Source organism: Odontomachus brunneus, unplaced genomic scaffold (assembly GCF_010583005.1).
Source record: "Odontomachus brunneus isolate Ranch 3 - 2012 unplaced genomic scaffold, Obru_v1 Obru_scaffold_029, whole genome shotgun sequence".
In the NCBI taxonomy this organism is placed as follows: domain Eukaryota; kingdom Metazoa; phylum Arthropoda; class Insecta; order Hymenoptera; family Formicidae; genus Odontomachus; species Odontomachus brunneus.
The window spans coordinates 1729741-1753523 of record NW_022639479.1 but is presented as its reverse complement, the minus strand read 5'-3'; the positions used below and the strand labels follow the sequence as shown (position 1 = coordinate 1753523).

At 42.7% G+C, this 23783-nt stretch overlaps 1 protein-coding gene across 20 annotated transcripts in view; it reads left to right on the top strand.

The window, feature by feature from the left end:
* Positions 1–23783, top strand: part of LOC116843001 (dystrophin, isoforms A/C/F/G/H-like) — a 557622-nt gene that overhangs the window by 453215 nt on the left and 80624 nt on the right. For all 20 annotated transcript variants that reach the window (XM_032812942.1, XM_032812944.1, XM_032812923.1 and 17 more), the window contains 2 exons: positions 9782–9926; positions 18379–18502. In XM_032812942.1, the coding sequence (XP_032668833.1) occupies positions 9782–9926; positions 18379–18502 (269 nt within the window). The remainder of the gene's footprint in view (positions 1–9781; positions 9927–18378; positions 18503–23783) is intronic.

Genomic DNA, 23783 nt, shown 5'->3' with positions numbered 1-23783 from the left:
GGGGTGGACTCGCTAACGTTCATGCCGGGCAACCACGACTTAGCGCGAGACTGTTAATCCTTTCCGGTCTAGTTGAAGCGATCGGTATCTCACATAACGAATATATCGCAGGTAATTTTTTATTCTACACTCTCGGGCAATCTAGAACATTCGCAATTGACGATTATTTCCATTCATCTGCTCAAAGAGCGAAATGGGAGTCTATTTCTGAGCTACTAAAAACATAATAAAATTGAAGAGAATTTATGTGAAAAAAAATGCTTTAATATTATCTCCCTGTTACAAAAGCTTTAGTTACAGCAACAGATACATTGTCAGCAAACCGTGATTAACTCTGCGGTAGTGAAATCTTTTTTCCTGTACACTCAAGTACCAAACTCTAACACTTGAACAGACGTTTAACTTTCCGCGATACATTTTTTTTTAATCACAATCCGTGAGTCTCCAGTTACTCACTTGAGCTACCGAGTATATTATACGCTTTAATATTATAATAATCACTGGAAAAAATTCATTCACTGGGTGGTTACTGGCTAGGTCACCTTAAGACGAATACGTTGAGTCATCGAAACTCTTGAAATTTCATCAGAACCGTAATAGTAGTATTTCATCGATCGCGATACACGCGCACACACAAACCCCTCGTGGGGGGTTGATTAATTTTCAAGTCGCGACAGTCGCGAAGTCGCAGCGAAAACTACACGCTGCTGCGCGGCGCTAATGGCAACGTTGTTGCTGTTGTTTATCGTAGAAGTTTGGGCCGGTTTTGTGCCGACCTTACTCAGATTGGGATTGTACTGGTAAATTGTTCTCCGGAGTTGAATTATAACGCTCCGCCCGTTCGCGGCAATTCCATTTGCCCGCTTTATTACGTTAACCGGCGCAACGACGAGTAGGAGACGACGACGACGACGACGACGGTGACGACGACGGTGACGGTGACGACGATGATGACGACGGGTCTCAGTGGGAAACGTCGACGAGGAGAGCCGCCGGCGCGATAGATCGAAAAGCTTTATCGAGTGGATCCGCAGCCCTCCCTTTACTTGCGTAATGTGGTCGATAGCGTCTATAACCTGGGGATCTGTCACGGGACCGGTAGCGCCACGAATTTTCGTCGGTCTCACTCGGGATCGTCGCTCGCTCCTCGGAATGTAGCTTGGCTAGATATTTATCGGCGTGTAAAGGGAAGATAAGGTCGAAGCACGGTACCGTCTCGTTTTATAGAGGTGACGGATAACGAAGCGACGTCGTGCGACGGATCAATTTCGACTTTACGACTCACGCGTTCTTCGCGCCAGCGGCGCAACTCGTCGCGGCTCTGAGAAATTCGTCCAGAAGCACATGAGCAAATTGATGATTGTGAAAAGTTTTCACTGCCGCAGTTAATCATACTCTGCTGGAAATATATTAGTTGCTGTAACTAAAAATTTGCTACTGCAACTAAAACTTTTGCTATCGTTGTCATCACATTCATTTCACAGCTAAGTGTCTAACTATTAGTGGCTGTACTTTCAGACATCCATACACACTGAAAAACACATGCTGAATTCAAGTAAATATTACTTGTTTCAAAAATTTAATTTATGTATCTGCAAATCTATCATAAGTTTGTCGTAGACATCAAATTTATTCAAAACACATCCTGAATCCTAGCAAGTTTGGTATTTTAGTCAAGAATATTAAATTAAAACAAAAATTCGAAAGCAACTTTCTTTTCGATATTATTTCATAATATTTTTCTATATATTCTTTTTTTACTACATACGATAATGAGCTTTTCTAAAATTTGTGATGAGTATATTTGATTGAAGGCTATTATCAAAAAAACATTCTTTGTTGAAAATAAACATTATTTAATCCTAGAACCCTAAATATTTCAGAAATCAATGTAGTACACATGGATAAATTTTATTCAGCGCATTTTTATTTAATAATAACGTCCGAGAAAATTATCGAAATCCAATGCTTTTTCCTAATAGATGTAGAAAACATCCGAGGAATATGAATTTATCAATATTTTTACGATTCGATGAAATTAGAAAAAATTATAATAAAAAAATAAAACACGTTTTTAAGGACGGTAACGTTTGAAACGAAAAAGTCAGCCTGGCTGAATCGTGCCCATGTTTAAAGTTCCAGGATTAAAAAAAGGAAAGTTAGCGAGGAATAATCGTTTTTCTTAGCAGAGAGAGAGAGAGAGAGAGAGAGAGAGAGGCAGTAGAACGATATATTTCTGTGTATATATTACAACAATATTCAGTTACCACATACACAGATTCTCGCTGACGCAGTTAACTTTTTTCTCCTGTGAATGAATCGGGCGACTCGTTTCACGCACGCTCGTGCGGCTTCCGACCCAGCGCGTTCGCGAATTTAATTAGCAGCTCGTAAACGAAAAGGACCTGTTCGATGACAAATGATACGCAATAATCGTTGGCGAGATAGCGCGAGCGCGTTCATATTGATTAACTTGGCAGCGCAACATATTATTCAGTCGTTGCTGCGTTTCGCAAAAGTATTTCGTTTCGCAAAAAGTATCCCATTACGCGCGTGTGGTGCTCACGAGCGAATTCGCAGTGAGCTCCGGGAACAATTTTGCGTAGACGTAAAATCTATTTATAACGCCGATTAATTTATAGCGGCCACGTGGCGGGTTGCCGATGTTATCGGGAGATCGATGGCCGCGATGAATTTCGATAGCTCCCTATGGATTCGCACGACTATCGGGATTTAATACATTTCTCGCTTGTCGGAATGGTGAGAGGAGAAGGGGGAGGACGCTAAGCGAACAAAGCGTCGACTCTTTCGCCGTGTACATTCCCAACGTGAAACCTTTATAATTAATGGCCGGTACGCGCGTTTTAATAATATATCGATGTTAAAATTGCTCGGTGTGCGAGCGCGAATTATTTACTCTTACATGACTGTACTGATCCTACATGAACAATCGTAAATCTATTGAATCAGGATTAATCAGCTGTGCGAGAGTGTAACGAGATCGTCATGTAAATTTCGATATCTGTCCTAACCATGTCCAGCGGAGGGAAGTATCAAGAATCGAATATTTTTAAATCGGTCGTACTCGCGTGATAACGCACGCGTTTGTCCGGAATGCAGTGTCGTTCAGATTTTATCGCAATATTTTTAATAAAAACAGCAGTTTCTTCGTGAGAATTTAAAATCTCGAAGAGCTCACATTCTATACAAATTCTGCACACTTTGTTTCGAGGATTTTTTTCTAATTCTTTCAAACAATTTTTAATCGTTCTAATTAATCATTGCACAGAAAACAAGAACACTCGTATTCTATAAATATCTTTTCTTTTTGACATGTCAGTCTTTAAAGTAAGAATTATATAGAATAATTATATAGAATAATTAAACGAAGATAAGCCATTTGCATCAATACATTTCATATGATTCAATAAAAAAAAAAGATCCACTAATAATTTTCATATATTAATAAAAGATCCACTAATAATTTTCATATATTAAAAGCACAAAATATTGGATTGATTAATAATTTTCATGTATTATGAAAACACACACACAAAATATTGGATTGAGCGTATGATGTTTTTAAGTGTCGAAAGAAAAAATGTCATTATGCAAGACTTCAATATTTTTCTAACGAAATTATATATCACTGTGCTTATATAGGGTGTGACGCAAGACATACAAAACCACGTGTGAAGATAAAGCACGTCACGTCTGAGCACGAACTCTGACATTTCGTAAAAACAAACAACCACGTAGAATTTCGAGATATTAAATTTCGCGAGATGAGATCACGCGCTAACACTATTCGTCCCACAACGTCGCACGCTTTAGTTTGCCAATCTTCTTCTTTTAATATCTCGAAATTTCACACATACACACACACGCGCGCGCGCATGTGGTTATTTGCAAAATACCAGGCTTCCCAAGCGTTTCCAAGCTTTACTTTCATACGTGGTTTTATATGTCTTGCATCAGACACTCTGTATAGAAAACAATGATTGTTGATTTGAGTATATTACAGCTTCAAATTTTCTTTTCTGTGTGTGGTTTATTTGATTTTTACGCGCTGTGATGTTACACGTTATAGAAACAAGCCGCAGATCGTCCTTAAACGCTCAACAACAATATGCGCGAAGTTATCGTTCGTAATGGAAACCGCAACGAAATTTCATTAAACTAAACTCTGGAATCTAGAACATTATTGCGCGCGCGTGCGAGAGAGAGAGAGAGAGAGAGAGAAAGATTCGCGTAGTTTCGCGTAGCAAGCTCGACGCGTCTTGATCGAGTAAGAGCTTCTTGTAGATCCGGAATGGTAGATTTACCAGAGTAAGGCGACTCACACAGGCGTTTTATCAAATGCACTGTCATATGCGCGAATAAGTGCACTATCCTTCATTCATAAATTCATATATCTCCGGGCGCGGCCTTGCAATAGCCCGCGCAGTGTTTTCCTACCGCATAAACACAAGATACAGCCGCAATCGCACAGCGACTTTCGCTTCGCGGAGACAGTAGCAGCTCGGGTGCTCGTAAAATTCTCCCAATGAATTTCAACGATTTTGGTAGCAACGCGTAACATCCTCGAACGTCGGATGGGATACAACAACGTTTTCCTATTACCGCCGCGATCCGCGGGAACGCTTCGCTTCCTTCTCAGCCTCGCGCTCGTGTACCGCAATTTTTGTCTCGCGACTCCTTTCGGACACGAAGCCGTTCTCCTTCCGGATCCGCACTGAATCGCTGCCGTTATCCCTGCTGAATAATCCACGCTTACCAACCGAATCCGACGTAAAGCCAGAAACGCGTAACGACCTCCGCGTGTTTTCAGACGTTTCCTAAACGCGCGCGGATTAAAGGCGACTTCGTTGTAGAAGTCGCTTTGTTAACTCGACTTATCCTAAATTCTCCGGCTACATCGACGCCACGATTGCGCCGTTCCGTGCACGTCTCGTCGGACTTACATGGACTCCGCTCGACGAACTATGCGTCTTAATTATCCGTAATTCCCCGGTCGCGTACTCTGTTAACCAGGAGCGATCTCGCGCAATCAGAAGTTCAGCCGGCGCGCCTTTTGCGTCTCGCTATTCAGCTTCGTGCTTCTCTCCTTTTTCGAAACTTTAAACGGCAACGAACTCGTATCAAACCGTCCTCTTGCGTCCACATAAGCGAATTTTCTGCAAATTCTCGACCGGCGCACAGTGAAGTAAAAAGAAATTTTTTGTTTAAAAACAACAACTTTGAAATTTCAACCGTTTTGTTAATTTTTTTTTTAATGAAGACTAATGAAACGGCTGACACAACAAAGAATAGAAGTTTTGTCAAAAGCATCAGATGAGAAATATTTCCTATCTTCTTCGTAACAAGTTTCCCATTGCATATTTTCGCACAAATGTGAACATCGGTTGAAGAGATTTAAAGAGTCGAAATAATTTCACGCGCCTTCACGAAGTACAAAACCTGTTAACAAGCCCGATCACACTACCCTTTGCTTTCTTTTCTCGCGCGAAAGAGAGAAACTACTTTGCCGCGTTGTGTACAGAGAGAAGACTAACGTGCTCGACGGTATTCGCTAATCGACGAACAATCGTATCGCCGTCGCGAGTGACTTTCCCAATAAAGCTCCCAGCGCCGAAACGCGTCGACCATGATTTATTTACTCGAGACTGCGTCGGGAACTTTATCGAATGGGTGTGAAGAACGTAATGCTCCTTGGGCAGATTTTTATAGCCGGTCAGGAAATTCTACGGTGATTTATTTTAGATCAGCCTGGCACGTCGTAAAGATCGCTCGTAGGGCAAGGTTCGCCGAGGCGACACTGCAGCACCCACTTACGGAACATTCAATTGAAATGCGATCGCACGAACGAGAAGTATATCTTTCCGTTAGTAGAGGTTCCCCTGTTTCTGGCAGCCGGACGACGAGCGAAAATAGATGTTCGCCGAATTCCCTTTCGTGACCGTAAGATTCCATTACTGACGTGGGTCCGACGGACGTCCTATTAATCACACCGACCTCGTTTTTTTTTATCAATTACGCAGCGATAAATTGCGAATATGTGTCCACATATATGAGCCGTGATTAATTAAAATTAATAATATCTAGACGAGACGTGATGATTCTTCACGACTGTGAGGTGACGATCAAGTAAAGCAAAATTAACTAGCTCTGTACGCCCTGTGGAAAATATTACGAAGGATAAATCCGAAGGATCAAAACTACATAGAGAAAGAAATATTTGGCATTTGCAACTGTAATCACTTAGAGAAATAATTATTACAATTCAAGGAAACCATTTTTTTTAATTCTGCTTTAGTTTTAATGATAATAATCTTATATATATATATATATATATATATATTACCACTATCATTTTCGTATTAAAATAACCATAAAGTATGGTTGAGGCTAAAAATAACTATAATTTTAGTTAAATCAACCATTTCTCCTCTCACAAGTAACCTTCACCAATTGATGCACACCGATTTCCTTTATCTCCTGTGGTTTGGTATAGCGTGCTAAAAGATTTATGCAAAAAATATTAGCTCCAAATGGTATGATTGACGAGGCAATCTTTGCGATCCCTCGCGTGCTATAAAGCTCGATTTCCGTGGGGCGCGCGCGTGAACCATCGCTCCTTAGAATTATTAGTTTCTTCCCTCGCACCGCTCTGAATAAACTTATCGCGCGAGCATCAGTCCACATGACGGCCACTCAGACCGAGAAGAGGTTTATACTCGCGATTCGTCGGAGCAACGAGGACGATTTCTTCCAGTAACTCCGCCAGCGCGCGCACCGCCATCAGTCGCGCGAAATATCCTTACGTCCTTATCTGCCTGGGAGGAGAGTGCAATATCACTTGGCGCGGTTGTGACTCCGTGCGCGCGTGTGTACGTGTATGTGCACTCGTCCCGGATCACAAAAGTGCGCGGCTGCCGCGCGGAATTCCGTAGAGCTCTCATCGACGTTACAATAACTGCAATATATCCGAGCACGGGGCTGTTTCTTTGCGATACGGCAACGACGACACGGGCCCTCTCCCGCGCGACGAGGGGCTTGCGCGAGTCGCGAGGGGGATGAGACCTCGGGGGATTGTTGGATGCGACCTAGTAAGTGGGTGCCGCCGCGGTGGCGGCGCAACAATGGTGAAATATAAATCTAAATCCCGACCGCCATCCTTCCTGCTCTCCTTTCGCCCGTACGTAGCGCCTTTATCTTCCGCTTTCGTCTATTCCGCGGGCCCTCGACGACCGACGACGACGCCGTCGCTTTTCCTCCTTCTCGTTGCCCTTCGTTGTGGCCGGCGCGCGTGATCTTTATCCTCGCTCTCGAGGATCTCTCTCAGCAGCGCCATTCAGCTCCTGGCCCTCCTTCGCGCTTCCTACCTCTTTATGCCGCTCTCGTCCTGAGCTTCTGTCTTCCGCTTTAATTCGCCCTCTACGCGGAGCTTCTTTATTCTCGGGCCACTTTGGATTTTATTCGCGTGCGAGTCGTTCCGGCCAGGTAATGAACGGGCATTAAACAAGGGAGATGAAATAAAAGGGGATACACAGAACGTAGTAGATGGTATTCTTCTTTTTTTTTATTCTTTCATATGAATCTTTTTGTATTTGATTCTTGTATCAGATACAGAATAATTGAGAGTCTTGACATCTCAGACACATCTCAACGTGACGTGAAATTTAAAGATTTCACTTTCCGCAGAGCCATAAAATGTAACGCACGTGCTGCAAAGTATCTAAATTTTCCATTGAATATTCCTACGAATCTCTACGTGTTTCTCTCATGAAGAAGGAAATTGTAACTTTCAGCATTTTTACAAAAAATTCCAATTTTCAATTCAACGCGTTCGCGCGGATTGTTTCGTGTGCAACAGTTCGAAGCATGTAATGGAGCTTCAAAAAGAGATGAGCCGCGCTCATCCTTCAAATCTTTGCTTTACCGCAATAACGTAAGAGTTCGCGCCGACGTATTTCCTTGGCCGGCTTCCGTCGAGTTTTCTTTGCCGCGTTGCGCCGTCACGTTATATTATATACCGTTAGACGTGATCTGTACGTGCATGGACCGGTGGGACTATCATCTCGAATAAATACGAGATCACCTGCTCTCGGACTAATTCCTCTTTCTCTTGACTTATCTCGCATGTATCCGTCTTCCTCTTCCTTGCATCGCGCCAGCCTCTCCGAGTTGCTGCTTCCCGTAGCATCTTCCTCCCAGCGGTGCATGTCACGAGTCCTCATTCTTCTTGAGACCATCTCTCCTCCGTATACGGCCTCTTCTCGCGCTCCCGCATCTTCCAGTGATTTCCCACCGGTGTTTCATTTTATTTCACGCTTCCGGCACTTCCGGGTCCAACGGTATTTACTTACTATTAGCAAAACACACGGCCCCGCCACCTTATCACTTCTCTTCAATATTTATCCTTCATCCATTTTCGCCGACTCGCTCGCTCGCTTCTTGTCCTTCCCGCGCGACTTCCTTCGAAACTCTCGCTCCTGCTGCAAATTTCCCATTTGCATATTCCACCTCTTATCTTTCCCCGTTGAGTCGTCTCATTGCGATCGGATTTTACTTTGCGTTCTTACCTCACCGTCCAAAGTCACCTGTCCAATCTGGTTTTTCCGTTGTCTTGACTGTCTGTCCGACGGAGCGTCCCTTATCTTCCCTGCCGCGCTTATCAACGAACATTCTCTCACTCTCTATTCATCCACGTCCTTTGATCTCGCCGTTTCCTGGTACTGTTGTCTTTTGTTTTCCTCGCCGACCGTCTTCACTGTTTTCTTATTTCTCTATTCGTCTCATTTCATAGTCGGAGAGTTTGTACACCGGCGCGCTTCCCGTCGCCCGTCCGCGTCGCTTTTTTCCCCGTATTTTTCCAATTTGCCTGAAATCGTTCTCTTTCTTTCCCGCGATCGGCTTTGCCACTGGTCCCCCATCTCTCCCCCAGTCGCGCACGGTTTACTCGTCGCGTCTCCGCTCAGAATACTCGTCCGTTTTAATTTTCTCGGAACTCTTTGGCTTCCCGTATTTACCCGCTTTACTCGAACCGCGTCTTATCCGCAAGTACACTCCATCTCTGCTCCCGCGTTTTTCGAGATTTCTGTTTTTCGATTTACGCTGCCGCTAACGCGTCGCCTCTCTCGTTTCTCCGCTCGCTCTCTTCCTTACAATTGTCTGTTTCTTGATCCACTTATCTTAAGTATCTATCAGTTTCCCCCTTTTTTTTCGTTGGTATTCTTCCTTCGTTCTAGCGTCACTTTTCTCCCTCTGCTCATTCCCCGGTGTTACTCTTGGCACCAGCGACGTCGAGCTTTTGCATTTCTCCTCCTCTTCCTCCTCCTCCTCTTTACTGCATCCACTTTGCGTCGCTCTACCTTGCCGATCTCTTTTCCTCATTCTCTCTCGACGACGACTACCACCCGTCTGTCCCCAACAAATATGTACTCTCTTTACTCGCATTTACGACACGTCGTTTTACGCGCATCTATCTCTCTCTCTTTCTATCTTCCTTCCCCATCGCTGTTACGCCCGTCGTATATGTATGTATTTTGCATCGCGCTGCGAATGTCCATCAGTGTCGCGTCGAGAGAACATAGTATCTCTCTTCCCTCTCGAGTATAAAGTATAAGATGACATTCACGAACCTCCGTGATCTCAAGGAAACTTTCGTTCGGTGTTTACACGACGTGTGCTAGAATAAACAGCTCATACACACACGAAACAGCGATACTCACGTGTATCCCTTGTCACTGAGAACGCGCGTGTTTCTTTTTTTGCGCAGGAATCGATTGGAGAGCAACACCGAACACTGGAACGCCTTGCTTCTATCGTTGCGCGAGCTCATCGAATGGGTGATAAGGAAGGACACAGAGCTCACCGGCTTGGGACCCGTGTGCGGCGAAGTGGCCGCCCTACAAAAACAACAAGTAAGTCACTGGCGGATGCCGCTGTTTCGCGTACCCATCTCAACGCCGGGGTTCCGGCTCGCTAAACTTCGGTGTCAGTTTGTATGAACCCGCGGAAGTTCGCAGAGCACTTTCCACGGGTATATCTGTTATCTCCGAAAAGCGGACATACTCCATTTAGCATCCTTGGCTCGGCAATAGCATCAATCACAAACTTCAGGATACGAGGCGAGTTAGCCGAATATGACTTATGTACCTGAAATCGATTTCATAGTCGTCCTCGGGAGAGAGAGAGAGAGAGAGACTGTCGAGTTTCCGCCGCGTGCGGAAGCTGATTGGACGAATAGGATGTAATTACGTATAAGCCCGTGTCTTACCGAGCGAGCATTCGATTCTCTATCCCTCCCTCTCTATGAGACGTGACAGCTTACCGCAGAATGGATATTTACGTATTCTCATCACGTTTGAGCGTCCCGCCCGCGTGGAAATGCGCGTCTCAATTACTCCACCACTCGTTCTCTCACGTCGATTGTTCGCTAAATACTCCGACTAAATTCATTGTCGATTAAATTGCTACTTCTGATTCATTAGGTTCCCGGCCGCGAAGTTTCACGGATATGTCAAGCGACGTCGTCGATTTTAAGGACTCCGAGCGTTTAACAACGCGTTATTTCTTATGTACCGGAGAGATCGATCAATTTTCCACGTCATCGAGTGATTAACGTTGGAGCACTCGTTGGAGGAGTAAGAGCGTTGCGTTCACGACGAAATTGTCGCGTTGTCGCGCTCTGGAGACATGAATTGTCGTGAATTATTCTTATTACAGTCTCCCGTCGCGCAAACTCGTTACTTTTTTTTTTTCGGAAATTGAACACGGCTCGCGTGTGCGCAATCGACTGCTCGAAATTGGACAGCCGCGGAATAGGATAACCGCGTACTGCGTACACGTAACACACGTCGCCGCAGCCGCCACAATTTATGCGTGAATATCCGCGCGATAGTATATACAAAGGCGTGCTAGTTCGGATTAATTCAGATTAGAACACGCATGTTGTCGGAATGCCAGGGCGCCGCGTCCTATACAAGCGGTATCCGAGTGTACGGAGGTGATAAGCCGCGTGTCCCTCGACCAGATCATCGATGTCATCATCAACGTACGGCTAGATCTGTACGTATGTATGTATATGTCGTACGCGTATGTAGAATACAGCTGGGAACTGTTATCGATTATCCTTAATTACTCCGACGAAGGGAGGAGGGGGAGGGGGGTAAAAGTGCCGCGTACCCCATTATACGTCCGATTGCCTTCGCACAGACGCGATGACCCCCTCGCAAATGCAACCGATCGGCTCGAAATCAAGCGCGAAAATCGCATTTTCTTAAAACCGTCGGTGTGAAATTACACATCGGCCAGAATGACGGAAGCGCCTCTGTAATTATCGCCGACGAGATTGTCGGCGCGAGATTATAGACGCGGTTTGAAATTTGATATATCTTCGTCGCAGGCGTGCATACAGGGTGTCTGGATTTAGGTATCCGATCGCTCATGTAAAACTCATTAAACTGATTGGAAAATTATCTGTCATTTTGGCAAACTACCGCGGTAATTGTCGATGTATTAACGAAGGGAAATTGATCTATCGATGCGCGCAATACGATGGACCGATTGACAAATTTTTTATAATTAAGATCTCAACAATTGTTGTGCTTGCTTGCAAATTACCAGAGATTCTTTTGTTCAGTTTAATGAATCCTACGAGCGCCTGAATATTTGAATCTAGATACTTTGTGTATCTGAACCGTTCCCTTTGTTACCATTTTGCTTTTCTTTAAAATTGTATACTTTATATCCATTAGAAACATATAACTGACATTTCACATCACAAATCCAAACCAAGATTTCTTATTAGTTTGTAACGTATAATAGTGTTAAAACAAAAGCCGATGTCTATCATAGTTACATCATTATGCTATTTATCTTTATTACGGGAAGATGATCTCATATCCACTAATAATTTTTTTCCAATGTTTCTTGTTTCAAGTCGCTACAACATCTACAAATGGAATTATTGACATTTGTATTGATTCGCGCTCTCGATCGACCGATGCTAACCCTTTGGCGCACTATGGGGTAACTCCCGCATGCTAAAGTTCTTCATGTAAGAGTTAGGATATCACCTTTTAAAGGGAAGAAACGAATGAGTGAGAAAGAAGCTGCAACGTGTTTCTCGTTATTTCGATCTTAGAGCTTCTCTCTTATTCCTACTCGTGTCTTCCCTACTAATGGCGAATAGAATTGAGTCCAACCAGGAATCAACATCGATATTCTAACTCTTATTTGAGGAACTCTAAGGCCTGATTCCACCAACGTTCTTAAACTTCGATTAAACCTTAACCTGAGTTTGTCTTTGTCTGAAGACAGTTTAAACTCAAGTTTAGACTTAATCGATGTTGGTAAAACTGGGCTAAATCGCGTCGCTCGCTATCTCTGCACTCCGCGGCCCAGACAAGCGTCGTCGTTCGGCCATGTTAGCTGCGGCTACGCGGTTGTTCACTTTAGAAGATGATAGCATGAAAGTGTGGTACACCGGCGCGACAGCAGGTGGCACGCTCAGTCTGATGCTAACCAAATCAAAACCTGGTATCGATGCTTTAAACGGCTATAGCTCGCTAATGAGTCGATGTCGCGACATGAAACAAAGAGTAATCTCTTTGATACATCCCCGCATGTGTCTGTGATGCTCTCTTTCGTTTGGTCATTTGGAAGAGTCGTGATCGATTAAGGTACGGTAAAACACGCTCACACGAGCAACACACAGTCTCTTTTATTCGTGATTGTTCAGACTCCTTTCTTCGTCTCTTCTATTGTAACAGTGACGAGATTGATACCGTTACTGGACAAAAGAACAATTACTGTAGTTATTCGCAAAATGGTAGAGGATCTTTTTTTATTCAGTCTCATTCGCTCTATTTGTGCTTGGACTCTTAAATCTAATCACTCTGTATACACACACGTATATTTATATATGTATATCGGGGAAAGTAGATGAAAGTACGTACGCGCGTGCAGGTCAATGTAAATCGATTATACGCGAATTCAATTAAACGACTCGCTGCTAATTAATAAATCCTACCTTCGCACATATATACGTGCATATGCATCGCTTCTCTAAATAATTACGCGAATATCCTAAACGCATCCACGAGACTGCCCCATCTCTTTAGCAATCTCCCCTTCATGTGTGCACCCGCGAAATTCTCGGACGATATTAATTACACGTTGTTAATTCCATTAGCGTTTAAACGTTGGAGATCCTCCTCGGACACCCTCCTCGGATAGTTATCGACTGTGCCGCGCTCGCTATCAATAAACGTGTCTGGTCTCTATACGTCTTTTGTAATTAAATCTGCCTTATTGGATTATAAACCTTATTGGAGGACGAGCGACAGATATAATAATAAAAACGATCGCTCGAGGACGACTTGTATCGCCGACATTCGTCGAGTCGTCGAGAAGAGAGAGAGAGAGAGAGAGAGTTTTCGCTACCGAAAATTATTTTAATAACTAGAACGAAATGAATACAGTATTCATTAGCTTGCGTGCACCTTTCTCTCATTGGAGACGATATTACCTCCAGGGAATTTCAAGATTAAACTAATTGTAGGCAACTGAGGAAACGGCTGAGATGAGCGAATGCGACATGTGCCACATCGGCAATGATCAAGTAGAGTAAATTATCGACATCCTCCTTAATCATTGTTGTTTAGGAAGACTTGGTTCACAATCTTAATTGTTAGGTTATTATTTAAAAGAATCTCTTTTGGAATTAAAGAATGTAAATAAAAAGTTTAGTTGCAATGCTACACTAAGCAAAAAATACTTGAAAATTTATTTGTATATGTGTGAAATAAAAGTTTATTTCACACAGAAATAAATTTTATTTCGCAAAAATAAACTTTATTTTACAGAAGTAAGCTTTGTATCCCATAAATAAATTTTTAAGTATTTGGTTTCTTAGCGTAGTCACAAGAAAAATTAAGTTTTTTTAGAATCAATGACTAAAGATATAAATATAAATATTTTAAAATGTTATCCCGTTGTGTCATCACATAAAATGCACATGGAAGGAGTTATATATTCATATTTTCATCCATTTATCTTTCCATACTTTCATTCCTAACACCTACACAGGTAACATCTATAAAGATAAACAGCTACATACACATACTCACCTGCCAACCTATGCACACATAGTTTATTTTATCAAAAATATTCGGATTTTTACCGTTGCGAGATATTTTACGGGATAACGTTTAACATTTTTCACATACATTCTTGCGTGCAACGTATGCCTCTAAATTCATGCGTTCTTTTATTCAACGTAAATCTGCACGAGCAAAAAAAGATTTGTGTAACTGAACGGGGACCAGACGAAAAACTCAGTGACAAGAAATAATATCTCTATCACTATGACTAAAAACATTCATCTAAATATTCAGCTGCATTAAAACTCAGCTGAGGCAATTGGCTGAGTAGAAACCCCACAGGGATCTCTCTGTACCTTCAGTCGTGTTTTCGCTTGATAACAGAATATTCCCAGATAACAAAATATTCAGTTACACTAACGGAATTGTATTTTTTCCGTGTGCAAGATAACGTTTTCCAGCTACGTCAGTCACGTTCTATTGACGCGTGCAATTACGACCACAGGATTTGACCGTAGGCTAATAAAATATACCGAATGCTCTCGCGTAGAAATTAAAAAATAATCCGCGATACACACGCACAGCGAAATGGCAATGTGATGCATCGAAGCTGGTAACCGCCGCGTCGTCGCGTCGGCATCGAAACGAGGGCCGCGTAATTAGAAGAGCGTTTATTGCGCAATCGGAATGAAAGCCGATCGCGCGCGCAGTTAGTCGCCGTTGCAACGTGTAGTAACGAGCGCGAACGTCATCTCTCTTATACGACACAGCGCCGTTCGAAAAATTCTATTCGCCCGTGAGCAGTGCGCGGATCGATCCCGGCTGCGTAAACTCGCGCCTGTAAACGGCGTCGTTACACCGCCGCCGAGGACGAGCCGTTTACGTCGAACGATGCACGCCTGCGTTTTGCATACGTGCGTATCCAGGTACGCGCCTTCGTGCGCGCCGGCTATCTCGTTCGCGCGCAAAATACAGCAGATAAATCAAAATCGCCGATGCCACTGCGGCTGCCACTCTCGGGGGCTGTATCGATTCGCGTCCGACGATGAATTCCACACTCGCGACGAAACGCGCGTGCATTTCTTAATGATATTCCGAGTCGAAGTTTTAGCCCCACTCTTTGAATTGAATCTTCTAACGTATATATATTCTGAAAGTTCAATGTATGTTCAACACACACTAAGTAGGAAAATATACGTTTTCTTAAAATCTTAAGAAAACCTCAATTTCTTTTTCATCAAGACAATTATTTATTCTATTTAAAAGAAAGAACGTAAATGAATATAATGTTAGCACCCACCAAGTAAATATCTAGTAATTTTTAGGTATTTTTTCTCTTAGTGTAGATTTCAGAATATCAAGGTAGACGTTATTAAATGGAATGTTGAGGTCGATCAAAATTTCGACTCGCCCGCGCTTCGTCGCGTCCATCGTTTCCTCGACGGCGGCTGGCGGTGGCGTTGGCGATGACGGCGGTGCACCTGCCGCGCGAACGATTGATATTTTCGCCCGACGGTGGCGGGAACTCACCCTGGCCGTACTGCACGAGGACGATCGCGCTCGGAGGTTATTTTTGGGGGAAGCACTTTGGCGCACCGAGTGTCAGCCCCGTGGAATTTATGTCGGTGTGTTTCTTTCGGATCGGCCCGGACCTTTCGCCGCGATGTCATCCCCATTGTTTATGGAGAGGTCCGTCGGCGTTCGTAGCTCGTGAAATATTTAACGTTACCCTGACGAATAATAGCATCGATTGCCACGGGATTCGTCCATGTGGATGGCTCGTAAATAAAGGATAACGCGCTCGCCCATCAGGAAGAAATTGCTCTGGAGTATTGATGAGCGCGCGCGACTCCGTGATATTGGCTCTCGAAGCTGCTTATCGAGAGTTCGTCGCGGATGGTCGGCGTTTAGATTCTTTCGTCTTCATGACAGAAGGAGTTCCATCGTGTCTCCTTACGTTTTTGTCTTGCCATGTCGCACAGCATGTGTGTGTGAGAGAGAAAGAGAGAGAAAGAAACCGAATTTTCTTTCTGCCCGCGCGCGAAACTGTATAATGAAATTGTTTTGGAGCAATTTATCTCCTCGGCACGATAATGGCACGCGGTCGAGCACTGACAGCAGCGAGACGCTGAAGATTTCTCCAGTGTCGGGTGCTCGTACATTATCGAGATACGCATCAACGCATTGTTGTCGCGTGCATCTCGTAATTAACCTCTCGTAATGATAACCTCCTTGATAGGGAGAGCGTCTTGGTGACGATCTAATTGGACAAATAGCTCTTCGGACGTTCTAATTTCTTCATCGACCTTTCGATTAGCCCAGCGAATCTGATAGCGTGCCACGCGTAAATTTCCATACCAAGTGTACGACGAATGGATTACTTGGCGCACCGATCCGTCTGCAATTCGCTGTTCATCGGCGAAGAGGGTGTCCTCGCATATCGATCTGCGATCGATCACGGGATCGCGCCCGGCGGGATCGTGATCTATGGACGATCCAGTAATTCGTTCTTCGCGGTGGCGAAGAGCCCCGGAACAGAAATCTGTGCGACGGGAATTACGAGAGAGCGCGAGGCGAAAAAAAAAGATTAAAGGACAAACGCGATGAGAATTCTATCACTCACGCCGCGCCGCGTCGCGCCATCATTCTTCGAAATGAGAAGCGGGCAGAGAAAATAACGAAGAAAAATGTAAGAATGATTAATGGCCGCTACATCGCTGAGATCTGTTACGTGGCGCACAACCGAGCCAATTTATTTAACAATAGATTTAATGCGCCGCATCAATTTATTTTCTGGCAGGTTAAATTCTCTCGACGCGATTTTCCATATAAATATCCGATTGCTGCTAAACAAGTGGCGATGAATGGCTGTTCAAATCACGATGGCTCTTTATGCGTTGTCTCCATGCACATAACGCGAATTAAACCTGTACGTTTATTAAATCAAAAGCGATAACACAACACACGCTTCTGTTTGTTCATGGCTGCGTTATGCGCGTTGTATCATTTTCTCTCCGATCCGCCCCCGTTTGCACAAGCACGGCGTAAATCCCCGCGTTCCTGAAGAAATATGTGACGTTACTCCTAAAAAAAAAGCAATCGTTTTCAACCGACGATGACACAACGGCACTCATCGTTGGCGGTGTATGTGTCATGTGCTGTTCGCACGGCAAAACGCTAAAAAATTACACAAATCGATATCGAGACCAGGCTGAAAAAATACGGACGACGTCACTTAATCTGTGGCGCGTGTGTTGTTTTCGCGACCGCGAAAATTGCTGTATTTTTATCCGCGAAGTCCGAAGTGACGTTCTCGCTTCAGTATTCGCAACCGCCGTAGCGATCTCTTTAAATCTTTTACTCAGGGACGACAGTTAAAAGCGCTCCTCGCATTACACACTCGCGTCCTGCTCGCGATTTTCTTCTCGGAGCGGTATGAAAAAAAAAGAGGAAAAGCGAAAAAAAAGGATGAAGAAAAAAGGAGAGAAGAAGGATAAAACAGAAAGAGGGAAGACGCAACTAGGCGAACACGCTATCCGGGCGTCTTTCGCGAACGCGGCGAAAAAGCCCGCGGCGTCTTTCCCGCAGCGAGCCCTTAACCCCGCGAACGAAGAGATAATCTCGTTAACTGGAAGGTGCGCAATATCGTAAGAGTGCCTTTTTACCCACTCGACTTTTCCTCGCCGGCTGCAGCGGGCTAGTTCTCAACCTCCCTCCCCTCCACCGTCTCCCCACCCCCGGTGTGACGCTTCGTCAAACACAATTACGGATGCACACGCCGACGTCTCTCCGTGTGGGCGACGTTGCAGCGTCCGATGGCATTCGCGAGCCTGCCGTAATGCGATATTTCATCGCTCTCAGTCTTTTACGTGTGTGTGTGTGTGTATGTGTGTGTTGGTGTGTGTGTGTACATATCGTCGCAGAATTTTCAGCGATTTAAAAATAACGTGGAGATATCTAGACTTTTATAGTCATGTTCAGGCATCTTTAAATTAGTTTTATATGACACGGTCTTCAAATGACGTCGCGACGCGACATCATCGATTGCATGCGCGACGTCGTCCACGTTTACGAGCTACTCTACTTATCACAGTAGACGGGCGAATTTAGTCGAGCGTGATCTCTTAAAGTCTCTTACCTCCTCGACGGAGTGGAGTCGAACGCCAAGAGTAAACCTGGCACTGCACCAGACACCAAGATGCGCCCCACGTCCCTCACTTCCTCCCACCTTTATTTTTGTTTCACGATTTACGCGTCTCCTTCGCAGGACGACCATCGTGGCTTCAGGAGGCAACTGGAGGACAAACGGCCGGTCGTGGAAAACAATTTGCTGAGCGGCCGCCAGTACATCGCCAATGAGCCCCCGTTGTCGGACACCTCAGACTCCGAAGGTACGTAAATTGTGAATAATATATAAATTGTGAATCGTGAACTCTTATACTCCATCCTGTAGCTAACGACTTAATGCCGAAAAATAATGTGATTTTTTTTCAACTTTTCCTAGATTATATTTTAAGCAATTATATTTTGTGCGGTCATATATATATATATATATACATATATATATATATATATATATATATATATATATATATATAATGTTTTATAATTATACCACATATCTTAAAATTTTTTGTCGCAATGGAGAAAGATAGATAAAAGTTCACGATGCGCAATAAACGAGATTTTGAGCGAAATGCTTTAAAAATATTAGAAATGAATGAGAGCACACCTGAACATATATGCGATATTTCACAAAAGAGAAAATTATTCTCGAAAACTGATACAATTTCCTTCGATTTTCCCGTGACACTCCTTTGCGCCAGCGTTCTCAAACATTGAAAACTTCCTTCAACTGTGCCCCACGAGATCGTCCGAGTACTCCGAAATTTATGTAATATAGCTCACACCGCTCGCACACGAATGAACATCTCGCGAGAAAGAACAAAGAAAGTCGGCCAAGTACATTCGTCGTTAGTTCCGTGGAACCACTTCATAACACGAGACTGAGTTTGCCGATAGTGCAAGCCCAGTAATTAAGAGCAGTATAGTGCATCATTCAATCCCATAAAATCGCGTTTTTTCTTTTTTTTTTTTTGTTATTCTTGCGCTCGTAATTTTTCATTACCAACGAAAAGAAAAAGCCTGAAGTATTCCGGCCTATCTCATCGGTTTGGAAGAGAGCACAGAATTTTCCTTTCCTTTGTTTCTCCCGTCGTCTGATTTAATTAACGAATTGTTGTTGCCGCCATTGTCCCTCTACCAGCACGGTCAGTGACGTTATCTCGAACGCGAGGAAGCACTTATCGAGCCCCGCAATATTCAGAATTAATTCTCACGTCTCTCTCGTTGAGGAAAAATTTTGAATTTAGACAATGGCACGGAGAAAAGTGTCAGGTATTGATCCAAGCGAGGAAGAGGGGTGGGATATCTTCCTTTTCTTTTATGGAACTATCGACGGGATATTTTGTTAAAATTAGTAAAATCTCGCGTGATTCGCGCCAGAAGTCTGTTGGTCCATTCCGTCGCGATATGAGAAAAATTTTATTACACTTTCCTCTTTTTCTCCGCAGACTCGCGAACTTTAATAATTCGCGCCTTTTCTCTCCCTCCCTCGGGTTCGTGAATTTTCGTGCTGGTTGGATCCCGGTGCAAGAACCTAAGAACAACCACCGATTGTACTCGCACTGAGACTTTCAGACGGCGAGGTTCCAAGAAATATTTCGCGTTTTCTCTCCTTTTCTCTCCTTTTCTCTCTCTTTTTCTCTACCTCTTTATCTTTCTTTTCTTTTTTTTCCTCTCGATTCTGCGGCCTAACCCGCGGGACCAGACCGCCGGACCAGAAACGAGCTTCATTCTTTATTGTCGTTCCCTTTTCAAGCGCGGCAAGGGCAAGGAACGTGTAACTGCGACGCCTTGAATATTTCATTTGCGTAATCCAGTCGAACCGAAAGAGCGCCGATATTAAGAAAGCCCGGTCGGTGGATAAAGGCGACGCGAAATGCGAGATTTATGTTTATTTACTTTCGGGATTTACGACGAGAAACAATTCTCCGCAGATCAATCACGAGCTCTGAAAAAAGCAATGGGGCACAGCCTGTCGGTATAAAAAAGAATATACAATGTGACAGACCATTGACTAAGAAAAATTTCGTTGTTATGTCGTTGGCACCATTGTAATTACATTTTTATTTAAAAATATTTGTTAACACGTTATGCGAGGAGAGAATTCATATCTCGTCGAAGGTTCGCAAAGATACACGTGTACATTGGAAATAAGAAAGAAATTCTAACTTCAGTCACAACTTGTATTTTCACATGTAATGGAGTGATTCTTGGCACGATGTAACGTACATGTGATCGTGGGGTACCTTTTATTTAACAATTGTGAAACCTTCCCTTCTTCTTATCGCATCATATTGTACTGTGATATCATTTCGGGTATTCAATTCGGAGATAAAACTTTCAGCAACCGATGTTAACGCGCCTCTATCGGGAACCGATATGTGAAGGGTTTCCAACCAGTTACAAGCGTACACTTTCCAGTTTTCGCTTTGTGTCAGTAACTCCGAAAGTTGCGAAATTTAGACGAGATGTTTTATTCATGATGCGTCGCCCCTGATTGAACACGGGAACGTGTTATTTGACAAGAAAAGGAATGATGGAAGGCACTAAATAATACATCAAGATAAATCTGATCTCGTCGATCCTCTTCGAAACTGCGGCCGTGCGAAGATTTCGCCTCGGGTCATTCAAAAAATCCGCACTTTCAGACGCCGCAAGAATCGCGTGCGAAGAAATAATACAAATTTTGAAGCTTCATTTTGGATTTCTCCCTTTCCCTTGTCTTCTGTGCTCTCTTCATCGATCGATCGTTTTTTTCAAGGAACAATTAATACAATCTATTCGCGACTTTTTATACGAGAATTCTCCACTACTCTCCTGTAACTGTTTTATTCGATTTGCACGCGCAAGAAAACACCCTTGCGAACATTCGCGCTCTTGTGCGCTATATATCAGCTGGAGAAAAAAAATTACTTCAGCTAGGTAAACGTAACTCTGTCGCGAACCACGTGGGGTTCCCAATCGAGTTACAAGTATCGTAGTACATCGGTACTGATGGAAGATGGGAGCTTTAGAAGAGACGTCCCCGCGGAGCGCTGGAAACTTGTAGGTAGGACCCGGTGAGGTCCCAGAGGAAGGGACGACGCGGTCTGGCTTCCCTCTTCCGACTCGCGTTGTTACTTGCGTAACCAGTCAACGAGATAGTTATTATTCAATGGATCGTTGTGCACCGAACGGGATTATTACGTCGACTATTAACTCGGCTTTTCTTTTCATTCTGAATAATTGCGATGTTTCCGGCGTAACGTAACTTCCTTCATGTTTTTATCTCAATTATGTCCAAGTGATTATATTTAATTGCTCGTAGAAAACATGCACAAATGCTTAATTATTGCGGTTTTCATATATTTCACGATAACTCAAATATCAAAATTGGTCTTTTTACATGCATTATTACTGCTTGCATATATTGCTGATCATACGAATCGCTCATTAATTTTTATTTAATTCTTTCACTACTAGAGAAATACACATGTCGAAAAACACACAGAGTAGTTCAAAATCTACACACAGAGAAATATTATTCCACTACTAAGCAATTACTCAGTTGATTTTCTTTTAAGTAACGGTGACTTTCAACAAAGGATACTTCATAATATAATCTCTTATAAATATACTTACCACAAATTTGAGAAAAATTCATATATTATCATGTACTCAAAAGAAAAATTGATTCTCTTTTTACAGGAATATTATAAAACTATCGAAAAAAAAGTTGAATCCACGCTATGTATTGAACGAACCAAATTTTTGTTTTAATTTAATATTCTTGATTGAGATGCTAATTTTTACTACAATTCACTTGAATAAATTTAATGCTTATGATAAACTTGTGATAGATTTGCGAATACATAAACTTATGAAACACTTGAAACAAGTAATATTTATTTGAACGCAGTATATATTTTTCTGTGTATACTATATTGTTTGTATAATAATTAAGTTTTAAGCACTCTGTTACCGCGCGATATTTTCAGTAGCGTATGTGTCGCAGTTTTCATTAAAAACTAGAAATGATAACTTTCCGACTTTCCAAACTTTTCCAAATGAAAACCATTAAGTTACAGTTTTTATTAATAAATAAAAAAATTAATTATATAATGTCCGTTATGAATTACTATTAGAAATTGATATGTCAATCATGGGAAAACATATTCAGAAGTGAAAGGTTTAAAGATGCTTCTCGGTACATTTTGGATGTAAACACGCAATGTATCGACGTTCACGAATGATTATTATTCGCCAGAATAGAATATTGCACGATTGGCGCCAAATATCGAAGTTAGCGAGCAACCGACAATAATTTAAGTAATTTCTGATGAAAAGTTCATTAGTCTCCATCAAAACGCGATTTAATTACCTTTGGAACGTATTTGCGCAAACTCGTTTGTCGATGCCATTGTCGGTATGATAGATAGTGACAGATTCAATGCGAGCCAGTATACGTGTATCTATATGCGTGCGCGCACCATAATCACCGTATCACGAGATTAATACGTAGAATTCGCAATCAATAACATCTCAATTTGAATACATATAATGGGCACGTAACACACGAGATATTCCAAGAAAAATCGTACGAGTTGGAATGCCTCGAAAGAGGTCAATGGATCTCTGTTCTGCACAGGAATACTCCCACTCCTAAAATTACGCATATATAGATTTACTAACAAATAACAATATCAAATCATATTCCCGGTGTCACGTAAGCGAAGATATCCGAAATCGTATCTGATTTTTTTTTAATGCTTGGAGCACGCAAATGAAAATGTAATCTGAAATTTGTTTATATTTTTCATTGCTCTTCTTTATTTATTACTTTTGTTGTCGTTAAATATCGTTCATATTCAATAATAATAAGAAAATTGATGAAATACGATTTTTGGTTTTTGGTATTTATAACTATAATCACACAGAGAATTATTATAAATTAATATTGCCATTATTGTATAGTATATATAGTATTACGACTAAGAAAACTATTTTTTATTAAATTCTATTACAATTTTAGCGATAACAAACTCATATGCATATTACCATTTTCATGTTAGAACAACCAAGAAAAATGGTTAGAACTAAAAATAACAAATTTTCGTTAGATCAATCATTTTTTCTCAATGCGGTACGATTTTAGTGACTCTTTACACCTCATGCTCGACCAAGTTAGTTTGTCAAGACAAACAACATCGCATCCACCAACGTGGCCCGCGAAAATACAACCACTTGACATTGCCGTCAGAACTCGTAAGCAAAGCGTCGCATTTGAAATTGTTATTATTATTTACGCCTCTAGACCCAGATCAAGTTTCCGCAACTGCGCGCGTTCTCCGCGCTCAAGTCGTGACTCGTCACGGCGATCCGGACGTATCGCTCGCGCTCTTCCCCGAAAGCTATGTTCGCGATGCTGCCGCAACCTGCTGTCAGCAGTCATTGTCATTCAACGTGCGGCTTGTAATATCCGACATAAGATCCCGGAATAACCGTTACGATAACTTCTCTGCGTAAGGAACGGATTCGATCCCAATACCACGTGCGACGACGGCGACT